We start from the raw sequence: 17,645 nt of genomic DNA on the forward strand, positions 1-17,645 counted from the left end.
AGAAGAATAGAATAGAATAGAATAGATTAGAATAGAATAGAATAGAATATTAGAATAGAATAGAATAGAACATTAGAATAGAATAGAATAGAATAGAGCAGAACAGAACAGAACAGAAGAGAACATAATTTTTTTATTGGCCAAGTGTGATTGGACACACAAGTAATTTGTCTTTGGTGCATGACGTGTGCACTTCAATTCCTAGAATTCCCCAGCCAGTCTTGCTTCCCTGGGGAATTCTGGGACTTGAAGTCCGCACATCTTAAAAGTTGCCAAGGTTGAGAAACACTGCCTGAAAGGTTTCTGTCAGGGTTGGGTGGCCAGTTTTGCAGCCTGTGTGTCATCATGCTGAATATTTCTTCAGTGATGACCATATCGTAATAACCAGACAATTGCTAAAGGACTGCGGTGTTGGGCAGCTTCAGGCAGAATGTAGAAGGCAAACTCCAAATATTATGCCTTGCAGTCAGCCATTTGGGCCACCAGGGGGCCTGTTTCAAAAGGCAATGTAGCACATTTTCACCCCATTCCAATACAACAGTAAAACACTTTTGCAAGTTTTCCAAGATCTCCTGCAGACTCCAAAGGCAACCAGATTTTATTTAGAATCCCCAACTTCCGACTTATTTGAAATTGGAGACATGTCTCAATTGCATTTTTCCCCCTGCCGCTGTTTTACTCTGGAGCACACCTATGAAAGTTAACAAAGAGAAGCAGGAAAGCAGCTTAGGCCATGCGTTGAACTACCTCGTTTTCCCCAAAATAAGACCTCCCCGGATAATAAGCCAAATCGGGCTTTTGAGCGCATGCACTAAAATAAGCCCTCCCTGAAAATATTGCAACACAGCCGCAGCCATGAGGTGACCCCGCTCGCCGCCTCCTGCACCTCAAAAATAATAAGACCTCCCTGAAAATAAGGCCAAGTGCTTATTTCAGGGATCAAAAGAAAATAAGGCCCTGTCTTATTTTCGGGGAAATGCGGTATGTCCATCATAACGTGAGGAAGAAATGGGGGGGAAAGTGTTGGAAAAGGAAGTGTGATTGAGTTGGCACGCAATGCTTAAACTGTAACATAATTTGTTTAATTACCTTTTGGTGAGCTGGTAGTAATTTAACCACTATTGTTTATTGTTATGTTTGGGATGTACAACTACACATATGTCATAACTTTTTTTAAAAAAAGAATTGGAATTAAAATACAAATTACAATAGAACTGCAGGATGTCTGCCTTTGTGAAGGTAATTTGTTTTCCTGTTGCCACTTTCCCAGTCCTTCCCTTTGTGATATATTTGGTTAAAATAGCAATAACTCTTGTGTTTCACAGGGCACCACAAGTACTGTATTGGAAACATAATTTATTGCTGTTGGAAGAAATGCCCTTCTGGGTTCAGTTCCAAGTGGGGAGAAAGACACTGGAAACATGGTGGCTGTTTGGAAAGCTGGTTTTAATGGTGGACAGGATCCCATGCCTTGAGAATGTTGGGTGAAGAAAAAGAAAGGGAAGAGATGTTGAGAGTGCCTGAGTTTTATACCCTCTCTGGGCTTTTGAATTTCAGCTTGTATTCTGATTGGTTGTCAGACTCCCATGGAGCTATGCAGGGGCAACTCTCTAGTCTGTCCGGAGTCCCAGGCTTGGTTGAGCCTTGCTGGGTGATGTAATCTCCCAGGTGCCATGTAGTGAGATGGGTAGAGGGCTAATGCTACCTTTCTTGGAGCTTGGGTGAGGGCATTTGCCTATGAATAGACCTAACTATCTCTTTATCTCTTAAGTGAGGACATCTGTTGTGGGCTATTGAGGATGGTGGGGACTATTAGGAGTGAATCTGTTTCCTGCCTAAAAGCATGTTTCTCCATTTCTCATCCGGGGAAATATAATATTCTGCCTTTTTAATATTTCTTAGAATATTTCATTTTTCTAGGAGAGGGTGGGTGTTAACTTCCTACAGTGCAAATATTTCTGTTTTGAAAACATTTCTTCAAATTATTAAAGTATTATCCCAATTCATTTTAAAACATCAGTAAGATAAACTTAATCCCATTTTAAAAATTATTTTCCTTTCCATTGATTAAGGCGGGTTTGGGTATGATTCCCCTTAAACAAACAAGCAACTGGAAGAAAAATTCAAAGCAAAATAATAATAAGTCAACGTACAGTATGTTTCTTGGTAATCTTGCTTTTATCCAGTTCCTAAAATCTTGTTCCCTTCTTTCCCATCTTGTTATTTTTAAACTACTGTAAGTGATGTTATTATTATTTTAATGTTGTTTATTGGTTTTTAATGAATGCAAGTTGCCTAGAGTCTCTTCCAGGCAAGAATGGGTGGAATGTAGAATAAATATAAATATATCTAATATAAAAACTGAAAAAAGATGGATTTCTCAGGTTACTCTCTGTGTCTTCCACATTTTGTAGCTGTGTAAAAATTCTGTCGAAATGAAAAAAAACTTCCATATACCAATTGATGAAAGAGATTTTTTTTCAGATTTCTTTTCAAAGAAGAAAAATATGTGGGTGGTACTATAATAGGTAGATTATGGTTCAAGTAGTCCTCAGGTTATGACTGTAATTGAACCCAGAATTACGGTCATAAGTTGTGGTTGTAAGGTGAAGGATCACATGACCAGAAGCCTGATTTTATGACATTTTCTGTTGTGGTCATTAAGTGAGCACACTGAAGTTGTTTTAAGCAAATTGGCTCTTCCCAGTGGTTGTTTTTTTTTGCTGGAAGCTAGAAGTAAAAGCCAGAATCTGCCAAAAAACGTTGCAAATCTTGGTCATGTGGTTAAGGGATGGCACAAGTGCCCATAAAGGTGGGACGGTTGTCAAGTGTCCAAAATTCATTTTTGAGACTGCAGGACTGTATGTGCAACCTTTGCAAGGTCGAAAACTGGACATAAGTAGCTTTTTGTGTTGGGGGGATTTTAACTTCATGTCATTGTTAGCAACTGGTTGAGGACTATCTATACCAGCGATGGCGAACCTTTTTTGGCTCGCGTGCCACAAGTGGGGGGAGCGCAGGGGGGTCGTGTGCGGGCGTGCCACATCCATAATGCAACGCGTGACCCCCCAGTGCGCATGCGCGCACAACGCGCGACCCCCCCATTTTTACATGCTCCGAAGCCTCCGGACGGTCCCTGAAGCCTTCGGAACGCTTAAAACCACCCTCTGAGCAACCCACAAGTCACTTCCGGTTTGCTCGGAGGGTGGTTTTAAGCGTTCTGAAGGCTTCAGGGAAGCCTCCGGACAGTTCCTGAACCCTCCGGAGGGCCTCCAGGGAGTGGGAAGGCTCTTTTCACCCTCCCCACGCTCCTATAAAATCTCTGGAGCCTGGGGAAGGCGAAAAATGGCTTTTAAAAAGGTGAACTCAGCTGGCCAACACTGCAGTCCTTTAGCAATTCTTAACTGGTTTTGAATGGAGCTTGCAGTCCTTCTAAACAGAAGTCCTGTTCTGTTTAACCTAAATTTTCTTCATTTCAGAAACATAATTGAAAGTGGTTCTGTAACTTGGTGTCCTTCCAGCTTGCAGTTTCCAGAATTCTGCTGTTATAGTTGATAGATTTGGCTATTGTTGGGAAATTGGGGTGTTTTTTTTCCCCCTTCCCAGTTTGAGCCTGATTTCTGCCTCCAAGGTCTCTCAGGCAACAAAAAGATTAATTAGTTGAAACACAGTTTTAAAAGCCAAACAATACAAGTAATCAATAACAGAACCATTAGAGATGGAGACTAAAAACCTTAAAGTCCTTAGTGGAATGAAATGGCTTTCATCAATTTCTGGAAGGTTAGGAAGGAAACAGACTTCCGGGGGCTATATGTGTCTTGGAGAAAGACGCAAACAAGATGCCAGTCATACTTTCTCAGGATAAAGTCAGATATGTTGAAGTAGGGGCAGCTCCTTTTGGGCTCATTGGATCTATTTGCAGTTTGGCAACTATTTATGAGAATATTCAGGTCTTCTTTGCCACAATAGAATAGAATAAATAGAATAGAATAGAATAGAATAGAATAGAATTCTTTATTGGCCAAGTGTGATTGGACACACAAGAAATTTGTCTTTGGTGCCTATGCTCTAAGTGTACATAAAAAGACAATATATATTTGTCAAGAATCATAAGGTACAATACTTAATGATAGCCATAGGGTACAAATAAGCAATCAGGAAACAATCAATATGAATATAAATTGTAAGGATACAAGCAACAAAGTTACAGTCACACAATCATAAGTGGGAGGAGATGGGTGATAGGAACAATGAGAAGACTTAATAGTAATGCAGCCTTAGAGAATAGTTTGACAGTGTTGAGGGAAGTATTTGTTTAGCAGAGTGATGGCGTTCGGAAAAAAACTGTTCATGTGTCTAATTGTCTTGGTGTGCAGTGCTCTATAGCGTCATTTTGAGAGTAGGAGTCGAACGAGCAACGAGCAATAATTATTACAATATTTATGCACCCAAGAGCTGTTAGAACTTAGCCTTCCATCCATCCGAGGTCGGTAAAATGAGGATCCAGATGGTTGGGGGCATATACGAATAATGCTTACATTGTAAACCACTCAGAGAGTGCTATAAGGCAGTATATAAGCCTAACTGGAATTGCTATTCTTATAGAAGAGACTGGTTTTTCTTCCACCTCCCACAGCTTACCAGCTTCCAATTTAATCACCGAAAGTAGTATTTCTCAACCTTGGCAACTTTAAGAGGTGTGAACTTCAACTCTCAGATTTCCTGGCATTCTGGAGGAAAAAGCTTTTTAATTATTGTTATCATAAAACAATAGGAAGCTGGGCACATACATTCTCCTTTGAGCCACATTTATGAACACATCTAAGATGCTTTCTTGGCAGCAATATGGAACTCATTGCAATTCTCTTTTTGTTGTTGTTGTTTATTTTTTAACTACCCAGTTAAAAGACTCCCACCCAAGTGCCAACTGAGTCCAGCTGTGCTCACCTGGCATGAGATCAACCTTGGCCAACTAGGGGCTACCATCTCTTCTGGAGTACCTCCTAGCAAAGTTGTAAAATACCTTGTATCCCACCTGTAGTCTAAGAATGTGGGAGAGGCCAGCCCAGTATTGGCTGGCTGCTCTTGGAAAGCATAAAACAGAGGTGTCAAAACTCAAGACTTAGATCTGGTCCCTGGGGCCACCCTGGAAATGAGCATGCAAGAAGGACAGGAGAGGAGAAAGGGAAGGACAAAGAAAAATTAGGAAAAATGGGAAGAGAGCAAGGAAGGAAAAATAAGGGATGGGGGCAAGTTTCTTTCAAGCAATGAGTAAATCTTGGAGCACTCGTTAGCAAAGAGCCGAAAGTTAGTGTTTTATTAGTTTATCCTTTGCTTCTAAATATCTCCCCCATTGGAGAGAATTTCATTCAGTTTGCATAATTAAAAATACCGTATTTTCAGAATATGCAAATTGGAACAGAATTATCCCTTAGTGTTTTGCGCTCCTTGGAATCTAGCAATGAAAATACTTGGACATTAAAATATACAAGATAAATATACAGTTGCCTTAAAGAGAACATCTCTCAAAAAATGTTTAAACTGGGCAAAATTCTGTAACAGAGAAAATGGATGGGATAAACATAAGTGTCAAGGTTCCAAGTAACACCCCCAATGAAAGAAGACTCCGATGCTTGAATTTCCTCAAAGTTCCATTTTATTAGAAACGTCATATTGGCACATCTGGGGAAACCCGAATCTAGATGTTTCCAGGTTTTCCCCACCCAAACGAAAGTCCAAGTCCCTGTCCAGCACCCACATGTCCATCACATGATCCAATCAGGCATCATCCAAAGCTGGAGATGCCTCCCAGTCACACCATTGCAGCTGCAAGGCAAGGTGGCCTTGACTCTCTGAAAAAAGAACGTTATTTTGACTATATCTCACCCATACTCTATACAATCCCCCCTCCTATTTTCCCACAGTAGAAATTAGGGCAGGCCTGAAGGCTCAGTGTAAAAAGATGGCTTGCAGGTCTGACACATAAGGTTGGAAAAATCTTCCACTTCAGGGGTTCTTTTGAAGGATATCTTAGTTTCACCACCTGCATGATGTCTGAAATCCATATGTAGAGTATTGTAATTTCAACTCCTTGTATACTCTCAGGGAATGTTCCTATAGTAATAGATCCCATGAATGAACTACTCTGACCAAGCAAGCAGAAAACGTTCCTTTCTTCAGAAGTGTTAAGATAAATTCTGAGCAGCTCAATGCATCTTTTGTAGTGTCTTTCTTATCAATCTTTCTCATTCTGGTGCCTTTGATACAGTTTGGACTACATGGGCCGTGGTCAGGAATGGTAAGCTACTGAGGGACATTATATTTGAAACAGCTTTCTGATGTACCGTACTGTGAAAATTTGGATGCGTCTTATACACTGAATGTAGCCCTGCCCACCAGCCCACACCCGCCGGCCATTTTCAGCCTCTGCGCCTCACATTTCAGACCTGTTCCAGGCTGCAGGAATTGCCACAGACCATCGCTGCCTCTGTGCCCTGTGTTTTTGGCCTCCAAATGCTCCGTTTCAGACCCGTTCAAGGCTGCGGGGACCGCCAGAGCACATCGCCGCCAATTGCTGCCTCCGTGCCTTGCGTTTTTGGCCTCTGCACATCGCGATTCCGGCCTCTGCACACCCCATTTCTGGCCTCTACGCATCACGTTTTTGGGCTGTTTCAGGCAGCGGGAATTGCCTCCTCTGCTCCTCACTGCGTGAAACTGCCCGAAAATGCAATGCACAGAGGCCAAAAATGCGATGCGCAGAGGCTGAAATTAGGCTGTGATAATGTGCTGAAGCTGACCTGTCTGTTCGTTATTTGCTGCTAGGATGCTAGCCAGATGAATACTGATGGATGCTATTTGGCAGAGGCAGATTTTTTTTTCTTGTTTTCCCTCCCAAAAACTAAGGTGCATTGTATACTCCGGAGCGTATTATACTCAGAAAAATACTGTGATTGAAATGCTGCTTGCATTGTGAGATACAAACCTGATGAATGAAAATTAAATCTACTCTTTCTTCTTTTTTTCAGGAAGAATCTCGTGTCCTTCGAGTTAAAGTCGTAGCTGGAATAGACCTTGCCAAAAAGGACATCTTTGGAGCCAGGTGTGTATGCCATGCTGTTGAAATTGTTGTGTGATAATGGACAGTGGCTTTTATTTTGTGCAAGCAATTGTGAGTTTGCTTCTCTAAAGAATGCAGGCCAGAAATTAATAAAGAATGCTGTGATTATGTATCCTTCTTGCTCTCTGATGCAGTTTCTTTGGGGTTCATATGCCATACCATAAGAGTGGTTCCCATTTTATGGTCTTTGCAGAGCATGTTAATCTTCAGCTGGTTTGAAAAGCCTTTAGAGGCTGCTTAATTACGTTTCATAGAAGTGGATTGGTAAAACATGTGATGTTGTTATAGTAACAGTCTTACCTGTACTTATGATATTGTAAGTTACAACTGCAGTTGGAACTCTTGCTAACAGTTGTGACTGCAATGATGTCACATGGCCACATTGCTTAGCAATGACAGTTCAGGCAGTTTGGGTTATTGTTTGTATCTTAAGGCATGTGGTTCGTTAAGGAGGAAGTGGAGGAAGTCTCAGTTAAGGAACGCAGGGGGTGTCTCAGGGGGATGGGGAAGACTGTGTGTAAGTCAGGGAAAAGAGTGCTTGGTGCAATATGAGCTCCTAAAAGTCAGGAAAAGAGGACGTGGGTGCATATAATAAGAAAGCCATGGTGCGAAGGCTTGCCCCAGTGACTTCCCTGCCGGCTTCCCCTGTATTGACCTAGGCTTCCCAAGAGCATGAAGCAAACTCCTTGTCCCAACAAAAAACCCTTTTATTAATTTACTGTGAATTCTGCTCATTCACATCCAGCAAAGTCTTTCAAGGGAGGATTTACAGTCACAGACCTTATTTGGCTTGGAGGGCTATCAGGCCGATATCTGCAAAACCTGACAAGGTGTGTTGGAGAGTCACGAGCCCATTAAGTGAACTAATTGTCTCCTGCAAACTCCACTCTCCTTTTGCTCCTCTTTTATTTCCTCTGGGAGGGGCCATTCATCCTCCACCTGTGGCCTTACTCCCAAGTCGACCCCTGTTCTTTAGCTGTTCCCTTCATCTGGCAGCTCTGCGCATGCGCACACTGGGAACAGGCTCCAGCTGTTCTTCTGCCTCACTGATGTCTGACTCTGAAGGCAGCTGATAACTGTCAGACGGCTCTGGCTCCCCCTCTGCCTCCGACACAGAGCCCTCCTCAGAGCCTTCCCCAGACCCTAGGACTGGCCCAGGTTCCTCCCCAACTCCCCCACTGTCCGAACCTGCTGCCAGTTCTGTTGGCCGCTGGTGGGCCACAACATCCACATTGACCTTCTGGGAAAGCCGTCAGGGAATGTTGCAAATGGCCGTCCCATGATCATGGGGTCTTTGGCAACCAATCGTCAATGCAAAAGGCTTGCCAGCTGCCCAGATCATGGTCATGTGATTGCAGGGAAACCGCAGTGACCATAACTTCAGGGTTGAGGGTTATAAGTGCTCTCATTCAGCCTCGTCGTAACTTCGAATGATCGCTGAACAAGCAGTCATAACTTTGAGCCCTGCCTGTGTTGGATTTTGTTACTGATGCTCTTAGCTATCCCTTTTACACCCTTTTGAGACTGAAGCCCCCTGAAGCACTTTTGTTATTGTTGAGATAATATGCAAATGTGTGTGTGTATGCGTGTGTGTGTGTGTGTGTGTGTGTGGTATATACATATACATCAGTGGTGTGTTTCAATTTTTTTAGAACCTCTTATGTAGGTGTGGCCTGCTTTGTAGGAGTGGCTTGCCGGCCGTGTGACCGGGTGGGAGTGGCTTGGCAGTCATGTGACTGGGTGGGCATGGCCAACTTGTAAAATGTGAAACTCACTTAACAACGCTCTTGCTTAGCAACCAAAATGTTGGCTCAGAAACTCTGGCATTTGAAGCATGCAAGTCTTAAAGCTGTCAAGTTACAAGACCCTTGCACCCCTAACCCTTTAGAAAAAAAAACCCCAAGGGTGTTCAAACCTGACAGCTTTAAACTTGTGGACTTCAATTCCCAGAATTCTTCCTCCAGTCATGTTGGCTCAGGAACTCTGGCATTTAAAGCATGCAAGTCTTAAAGCTGTCAAGTTACAAGACCCCTTGCACCCCTAACCCTTTAGAGAAAAAAAACCCAGGGGTGTTCAAACTTGACAGCTTTAAGACTTGTGGACTTCAACTCCCAGAATTCCTCCTCTCGCTCTTCATCTTGATGATGTGCGGACGGGCGGGGGGAGGGAGCTGGAACCGGTTCTAAACAGCACTGTAGATTTGTGGAACCTCTTCTATAGAAGAGGTTAGAACTGACAGGAAGCCACCCCTGATATACATATACATATACATAAACTATATATATATATTTTGCAGGTTGAAAATGTAGTTGACAAATAGCCTTACGTAACCCATCTTAAGCAATTCTTCCTCATGTTTATTATGGGGTAATAGTAGTGAACAAACTTTGAGAGTTGTTAGGGGACTTTGTATGCAAAGCAGTTTGAACTTTGAAAAAATAATATTCTGTAAGTATTATTGTTGAAGAATGTCTGGCATGTTATCTGGTTCCAAGAGGTCTCTAGATATGACCAGGGAATTTCCACCAGCCTAGGGGAAATAAGAGGTGTTTCTACTAAAACTCTCATGTCTGTAACTTTCAACTGGGTGAAACAGGGCATCGTAGAAGAGGAGCCAGTAAATTGGTTTGACTTTTGTCAACTGAGCCAATCTAGTGACAGAGTAAAACAAGACGGGGGAGGTCAGAAACCTGGCAGGGACTAGTCCTTGTGCCCTGGAGCAGTATTTCTCTACGTCAACAGCTACAAGAGGGTGTAGACGTCAACTCTCAGAATTCCCCAGCTAACATGCTGGCTGTGGAATTCTGGGAATTGAAGCCCATGCCTCCAAAAGTCTGAAAAACAGAGCTTGGGGGATTCAAATGCCAATTATTGCACAAGTGGTAAATGTGTCTTTCAGTGATGAGCTCACAGACTTTACATTGGAAAATCCAGCTACCTTGCCTGGTAGCCATTGAGCCTAATCTGGTTGCAAGGTAAATCCAGCCATATCAGGCAAACAAGCTTAATTGAGCTGTTGCTTGTTAAGCCATATCTAGAAAACAAGGTCATTCAGATATGCTGGGCTACTCTTTAATGAGAATTTCATGCTGTAAGTGCTCACTTTGACCCCCCCCCCTTTAATCTTTTGATAATCTGTCTCAATGTTGCTGCTATTTATGCATGTACAGTTGAATCTAAAATAGAAGCCTGAGTTAATGGGGGACCCACTTGGGGCCTAACCCTGTTCTTAATCTTAATCTGATTTATTTATTATTATTATTTTATTTTATTGAACTTATTAGTCGCCCCCTCTCCCCACAGGGACTCGGGGCGACGTACAGAGCATTTGATGCTTTGAGAGATTACCTCAGCCCTCTTTGAGGGTCATGTTCTGTTTTATGTGCTTCCTAGAAAACAAGGGACATGGTGGCTAAGACGCTGAGCTTGTCGATCAGAAAGGTTGGCAGTTTGGCGGTTCGAATCCCTAGCGCCGCATAACAGAGTGAGCTCCCGTTACTTATCCCAGCTTCTGCCAACCTAGCATTCAAAAGCACGTAAAAATGCAAGTAGAAAAATAGGAAACACGTTTGGTGGGAAAGTAACAGCGTTCCATGTGCCTTCGGCATTTAGTCATGACCACGGAGAACGTCTTCAGACAGCGCTGGCTCTTCGGCTTTGAAACGGAGATGAGCACCGCCTCCTAGAGTCGAGAACAGCTAGCACATATGTGCAAGGGGACCCTTTACCTTTACCTTCGAAAACAAGGCAGGTTACAAATCAAATTAATAAGTAAAGCACTTGGTTAAAGTGGGAAATAAATGTCAAACCAAGCCATCACAGACATCTGTTATGTCCATTCTAATAATCTATGACCGGTTACCTTGGAAACTTTAATACTTGTGGACTTCAACTCCCAGAATTCCTGACTGGGGGATTCTGGGAGTTGAAGTCCATAGGTCTTAAACTTGCCAAGGTTGATAGCCCTTATCTACAGTAGTGGCCAAAATTGTGGAAACCATTTGGAAAAGGTATACAGTATTTTTGAGGTTTGAGGGTTAATAATACCACTTTTGTTTGGAGTAATACCATGAAACTATATATCAATGGAAAGATAATTTAATCAAGAATGCAATGCAATAACTTTTATGAAGGATTTGTTATTAGAATAGCAGTTATAAAGAAGAAAAGTGAAACACGTAGAAAGAACGAGATACACAAAAATTCTCACCATAGAAAAAAATGAGATATACAAAAATTATCGCCATGTCACTTAATGCTTAGTTGGGTGACCTTTAGCATGAATTACAACCTTACCACATTATCCCATGGAGTGAACCAAGTCTTTTAGTTCTGCAGCTGTTATAATGTGAAACCAAGATTGAATGATTGCTTCTATTAACTGGGCTTTATTGTTGGCTATATTTGGCTATAACATTTCCTAGAATACAGATAATGGAACACACTTTGTTACATTACATTCTTGATTGAATTAACTTTCCATTGATATATAATTTTAGGGTACTACTCCAAAACAAAAGTGGTGTTTAGAGTCTGGCAATGTTCAGAATTCACTCGGTTTGCTGAGCACCAAATTAACCAGGTTGGCTAGATTCATTCAGCTTGCTACCCCGTTAGAAAACAAAACCAAACAAAAACATTCACCCACCACCAGTATCGACAAGTTAGAGGTAATCATTGAATGACGTGGCAACGAAAGCGTTAGTAGCTCTGCACAAAGCTTCCTGAATACAGAGGCTGAATGATGCATCTTTAGTTCCGCATGGAGCTGGGCTTGGGCTCTTCTGTCAAAACTGGTTTGCAGTGTGCGCAATCTTACAAGAATAAGCTGTGAACGGATTTGTTTGCTTGTTTGTTTTATTTCGTTTCTGTAGCCGCCCATCTCAGCCCAGTGACTCTTTGCATATCTGATGAAAACCAAATACCTCTGGTGTGCCAGTTGCTTTCTTTCTGTTCTGGCCTAGGCTTCCCAAGAGCATGAAGCAAACTCCTGGTCCCGACAAAAAACCTTTTTATTAATTTACTCATTCACTTCCAGCAAAGTCTTTCAAGGGAGGATTTACAGTCACAGTCCTTATTTGGCTTGGAGAGCTGCCAGACCGATATCTGCAAAACTTGGCAAGGTGTCTCGGGGAGTCACGAACCAATTAATTAAACCAATTGTCTCCTGCAAACTCCACTCCCCTTTCGCTCCTCTTTTATTTCCTCTGGGAGGGGCCATTCATCGTCCACCTGTGGCCTTACTCCCAAGTCGACCCCTGTTCTTTAGCTGTTCCCTTCCTTTGGCAACACTGCTCATGCGCACACTGGGAACAGGCTCCAGCCTTTTGTCTGATTCTGAAGGCAGCTGATAACTGGCATATGGCTCTGCCCCCTCTCTGCCTCGGCCACAGAGCCCTCATCAGAGCCTTCCCCAGACTCCAGGACTGGCACATGTTCCTCCCCAACCTCCTCACTGTCCAAATCTGCTGTGAGCTCCTCTGGCCACTGGCGGGCCACGACACTTTCCTGGGCCAGGATGTGTTGTATGGGTAGTCCTCGATTTCATTGTAAACAACTGAGATTATGGGCTCAATTGTGGTTGCAAGCCAAGAATTACCTGTATAAAAAAACAGGATAATGTGTCCTCACCATATTATAAGGAAACATTTACAGTATGTCATAATAAAGGCATTTATTTGATTCGCTCCAGATTAATTCCAGTCTCAAAGATGACAGATTGATTATTTTTCAGTTATATCATTTTTTACTTGCCAATTCTTACTACTCTCTGTCAGAAGGCATCTTGTAGCAACTTCTATGTTTCCCTCTAAATGGATTTTTCTGTGGTAAGATAGACAGATGGAAGAAGCTATAGATTAAGACAGGAAGTTATAGAGAAATAAAAGTAGGACACTGTGTGTCATCAGTAACCCTTGTGAAATTCCATGCTTTGAGGCAGAACAATTACTCAATAGATGCCTTTCTGGGAACATTTTTGTGGTGGGTCTAGCTTTTGCTTTCTTGCTGTGGCTTTTAATGTTCTCCAGAACTCATTACGGCAAGATTGGAATATAACAGTCTGTCGTTAGTTTTTACGGTTTCCACATAAAAGGTGTAACGTTTTAGAAAGAACCTGCAAAACTCTTTTGGTGAAATATTACGCCTGTTGAAAAACAGTGAAGAATACATAGAAATCCACCACTTCAGATGTAGCTGGCAGAATGTAATCGTCTCCTTGGTTTCGAGAGTGTACATTCATTTTCTCGAAACGGCATTCTTTCGTTTTATAAGTTCTTTTAACTTTTGAAAGGATTAATGAGTGGATTGGAAGCATCTTGGACAAAAAATGGAGCCAGAGTTCCAAAAACTATTTCTTCCTGGTCCATTAAATTGGACTCTGATTCTAACCATGCGTTGGTTTGGGATGTTCTACCAAGACACGAATGATGTCATGAACCAAGTCTTCCTTTGAGTTGCTGCTGGTAGGAAAAATCTGACTTGGTTATTTTGTGATCCCATTGGTTGCAAGAGTTGAAATCTAGGCTTGTTCTGCTTAATCAGCTGGCTCAAATAAATTAGTCTTTAGAATTAGAATTCTTTATTGGCCAAGTGTGACACAAGGAATTTGTCTTTGGTGCATATGCTCTCAGTGTACATAAGGAGAATAAAAATACATTCATCAAGAATAAAAAGATACAACACTTAGTGATAGTCAAGGTAACTAATAAGCTATCAAATCGTACTATGAAACAATAAAAACAATATAAATTGAGAGATACAAGAAACATGGTTATAGTCGTAAGTGGGAAGAGATAGATACTAGGAATGAAGAGAAGAAGAATAGTAATACATTCTTGGTAAATGATTGACAGTATTGTGGGAATTCGTTCTTTAGCAGAATGATGGCATTTGGAAAAAAAATCTATTCTTGTGTCTAGTTGTTCTGGTGTGCAGTGCCCTATAGTGTCGGTAGAAGTTGAAACAATTTATGTCCTGGATGTGAGGAGGTCTGTAGTTATTTTCACAGTCCTCTTTTTGACTTGTGCAGTATACAGGTCCTCAATGGAAGGCACATTGGTAGCAATTGTATTTTCTGCTGTTCTAATTATCCGTTGAAGTCTATGTTTGTCTTGTTTGGTTGCAGAGCCAGATCAAACAGTTATGGAGGTGTCTTTAAAATAAGAAAATAAAATTAATTTAATTTTATAACGCAACAGAACAATTTTTTAAAATTAAAAAGCAAATTCTAGCTTCACCATAGCATCTGAATGCATTCAGGAATCTTCTTTACCATACAAAAATTGAATGAACGACAACAGTGTTTAAAAATAAATGAACGTGCTTTTGGCATTGAAACTATTGTATCGACTGTGTACAAATGTGTGGTGTTTTAATCCTTTGATTGACTGTATCATATAACTGATATAACTTTCTTTTATAGATTATATCACTTACTCTATTACATAATGGACAGAGTAATCATTTGGTACATAGATGATTTACTCTCTGGAAACAAATACTGAGGGTGGGGGGGGGTAAGACACCCCTAACACCCTCGGAGTGTGTGTTCTGTTACAATATAGCTTGTGTCTTCAAATGGCTTCTACTGTGATGCCATAAGATGGTTTCTACTGTACAGCACAGTGGAGTTGCCATGGTAACGGCTTCACCGTACTCCACAAGGAGACTCCCTCTGGTAAGGGGGAAAATCCAACTTTAGAAATTACGTTTGGTCCGGACATTTCCCCCCTATAAATAAATACCCGGACAATTCCAGGTTATCAGCTCGTACACAATAAAGGCCGAATTAGGCTGAACATTTTTAAGTATCTAAAAGATTTGACACTGAATATCTTTGACTGTGAAGGAAATCAGTGATTTTTTTTAGTAGATTTGACCATTTGTCATTTATACTTGTTTTGAGCAGCAAAGACTTTCAGATTAGGGTGCTCCAATCATGTTTCCTCCTGGATAGTAACACCTGTACTTCTGTAAAAAAACAACCAACCAACCTCCCAGTAGATTAATTCAAGGAAAGACTGTTCTTTGGGTTGAAAAAAAAGAACCATTGGGCCCATACTTTCAACACTAATTTTATTGAAAATGGAACAACAGTTTTAAGTTACAAGAAAACAGATTCTGGTTACTGTATTTTTCGGAGTATAAGGCGCACCTTTTTCCCTCAAAAAAGAGGCTGAAAATCTGGGTGCATCTTATACACTGAATACAGCATTTTCTGTCTCCTGAAACCCCGCCCCCTTGACCAAAATGGCCGTGCATAGCTTTTAGGAGGCTTTCAGAGTGGTCCTGGGGGCTGGGGAGGGCAGAAATGAGCAAAAAACGCCCCCCCAACCCCCAGGAGCACTCTATAAGCCTCCTAAAGGCTATGCATGTCCTTTTTTTGACAAAAAATGGGCCATTTCTTGCTCGTTTTTGGGCCCCTATCCCTCAGGAGCACTCTACAAGCCTCCTAAAAGGCTAGTCATGACCTTTTTTTGAAAAAAAAGGCCCATTTTTGTGAAAAACTGGCAATTTTTGGAGGTTTGCATAGTGCAAAAACTTTTTTTTATTTGACTCTTCAAAACCTTGGTGTGTCTTATAGTCCGGTGCATTTTATACTCTGAAAAATATGGTATATAGAGGAAAAAGCTTCCCCGTAGTAAACACTTCTTCAGTAGAAGTATTTACCAAGAAAAAAAACAGCTTCTCCTTACTGGAAATACTCAAGCAGAGGCTGGGAAACCATCTGTTGTGGATACGTTAATTTAAATTCCTGCGTTGAGCAGAGAGTTGGAATTAGTAGACTAATTTGCCTCTTTCAGCTCGGTGATTCTATAATATCCAAACAGCATATGTTTTGAAACCAATTTATTTCAGTTTAAGGTTTGTTGATGTGAGATGATAATCATTTTAATTATATCAGTCCAAACCAGTGTCCTGTTTAACAAACACAGCATTTACTCATCTGTACATGAATAGCCATTATTTTAAGTACAGGTTGCCCTAGGCCAGTGATGGCGAACCTTTTTTGGCTCGCGTGCCACAAGTGGGGGGAGCGCAGGGGGGTTGAGTGCGGGCGTGCCGCACCCATAATGCAACGCGCGACCCCCCCCAGTGCGCATGCGCGCACAATGCGCGACCCCCCCATTTTTACATTTTTTTTGCCCTCCCCAGGCTCCAGGGGCTTTATAGGAGCCTGGGGAGGGCGAAAAGAGCCTCCCCCGACCCCCCGGAGGCCCTCCGGAGGCTTCAGGGACTGTCCAGAGGCTTCCCTGAAGCCTTCGGAGTGCTTAAAACCACCCTCCGAGCAAACCGGAAGTGACTTCCGGTTTGCTCGGAGGGTGGTTTTAAACGTTCCGAAGGCTTCAGGGACAATCCCTGAAGCCTCCGGGGGGGCGGGGGGCTCTTTTCGCCCTCCCCAGGCTCCTATAAAGCCTCTGGAGCCTGGGGAAGGCGAAAAATAGCTTTTAAAAGGTGAACTCAGCTGGCCAGCGCGCGCATGCGCGCTGGCCAGCTGACAGGGCAGCGCCTTGCGTGCCCTGACAAATGGCTCCGCGTGCCACTTGTGGCACGCGTGCCATAGGTTCGCCATCACGGCCCTAGGCTATGATGGTAGATAATTATTGGTGGTCTTTGACTTACAACCGTTTGGTTTGTAACCCAAGGTTACACCACCACTGAAATTTTAAAAAAAAGTGACTTACAACCAGTTCTTGCATTTACAACTGTTACGGAAAGTCACAATTGGCAATTTTGTAACTCCAGGATACTGCAACCATCGTAAATGCACAATGGTTGTATGGCAGTTACATCATTGTGATTTGGGTACCTTACAAACATTGTGCATTTACGATGGTTGCAGTATCCTGGAGTCACAAACTTGCCATTTGTGGCCTTCCCTGCCAGCTTTTGACAAGCAAAGTCAGTAGGGAAGGTCAAATGTTGTGGTCACCTGATGTCTTCCTTAACTATCATACCGCTTAACAACAAGATTGATCGACATGGCACATGTTGATTCACCAAGGCTGCCAGACATTTGAAGACAGAAGAACAACCATAGCACAAGAGAAGCGAGCACTCTGCAAAGCCAGAAGTGCAAATGCTGCAATAATGGTGCCCACATATGTCTACCCGACATGTGGCAGAATATTTCGTGCCCGTAAAGGCCTTACCAACCACCTGTGGACACACCGTGGACAGCCCACAATCCATTAGATGTCAAGATCTTCTCCAAACACGATGGATGAACATCATCAGCACTTTAAAAATGCTCTCGCCCTATTGTGGTCAAGGTAAACCTTTAACTATATTTCCAGCTATACTTGTTTGCCTTGCAAATGCTGATGCTTTCATAAGAGAGGCCATGTTGGAGCAGATAAAGCTCATCAAATCCAACTTCATGTTTCTCCTATGACAGCATTAAGTCATCCTTTTGCTCTTGCACACAGTTATCAATCATGTGAGAACTGCAAAGTCATAAAAAGAAGAGTAGGTCTAAGCAAACGAGATAGAACCAAGTCCTTTGCTGCTTATCTTATAAACAACT

The 17,645-nt window shown here is 42.2% G+C and overlaps 1 protein-coding gene across 6 annotated transcripts in view; it reads left to right on the forward strand.

The window, feature by feature from the left end:
* NEDD4L (NEDD4 like E3 ubiquitin protein ligase) overlaps positions 1 to 17,645 on the forward strand; it is a 344,860-nt gene that overhangs the window by 114,531 nt on the left and 212,684 nt on the right. For all 6 annotated transcript variants that reach the window (XM_081945708.1, XM_081945710.1, XM_081945712.1 and 3 more), the window contains exon 2: positions 7,026 to 7,099. In XM_081945708.1, the coding sequence (XP_081801834.1) occupies positions 7,026 to 7,099 (74 nt within the window). The remainder of the gene's footprint in view (positions 1 to 7,025; positions 7,100 to 17,645) is intronic.

This window comes from Natrix helvetica, assembly GCF_964273705.1.
Source record: "Natrix helvetica genome assembly, chromosome: 2".
NCBI lineage: Eukaryota > Metazoa > Chordata > Lepidosauria > Squamata > Natricidae > Natrix > Natrix helvetica.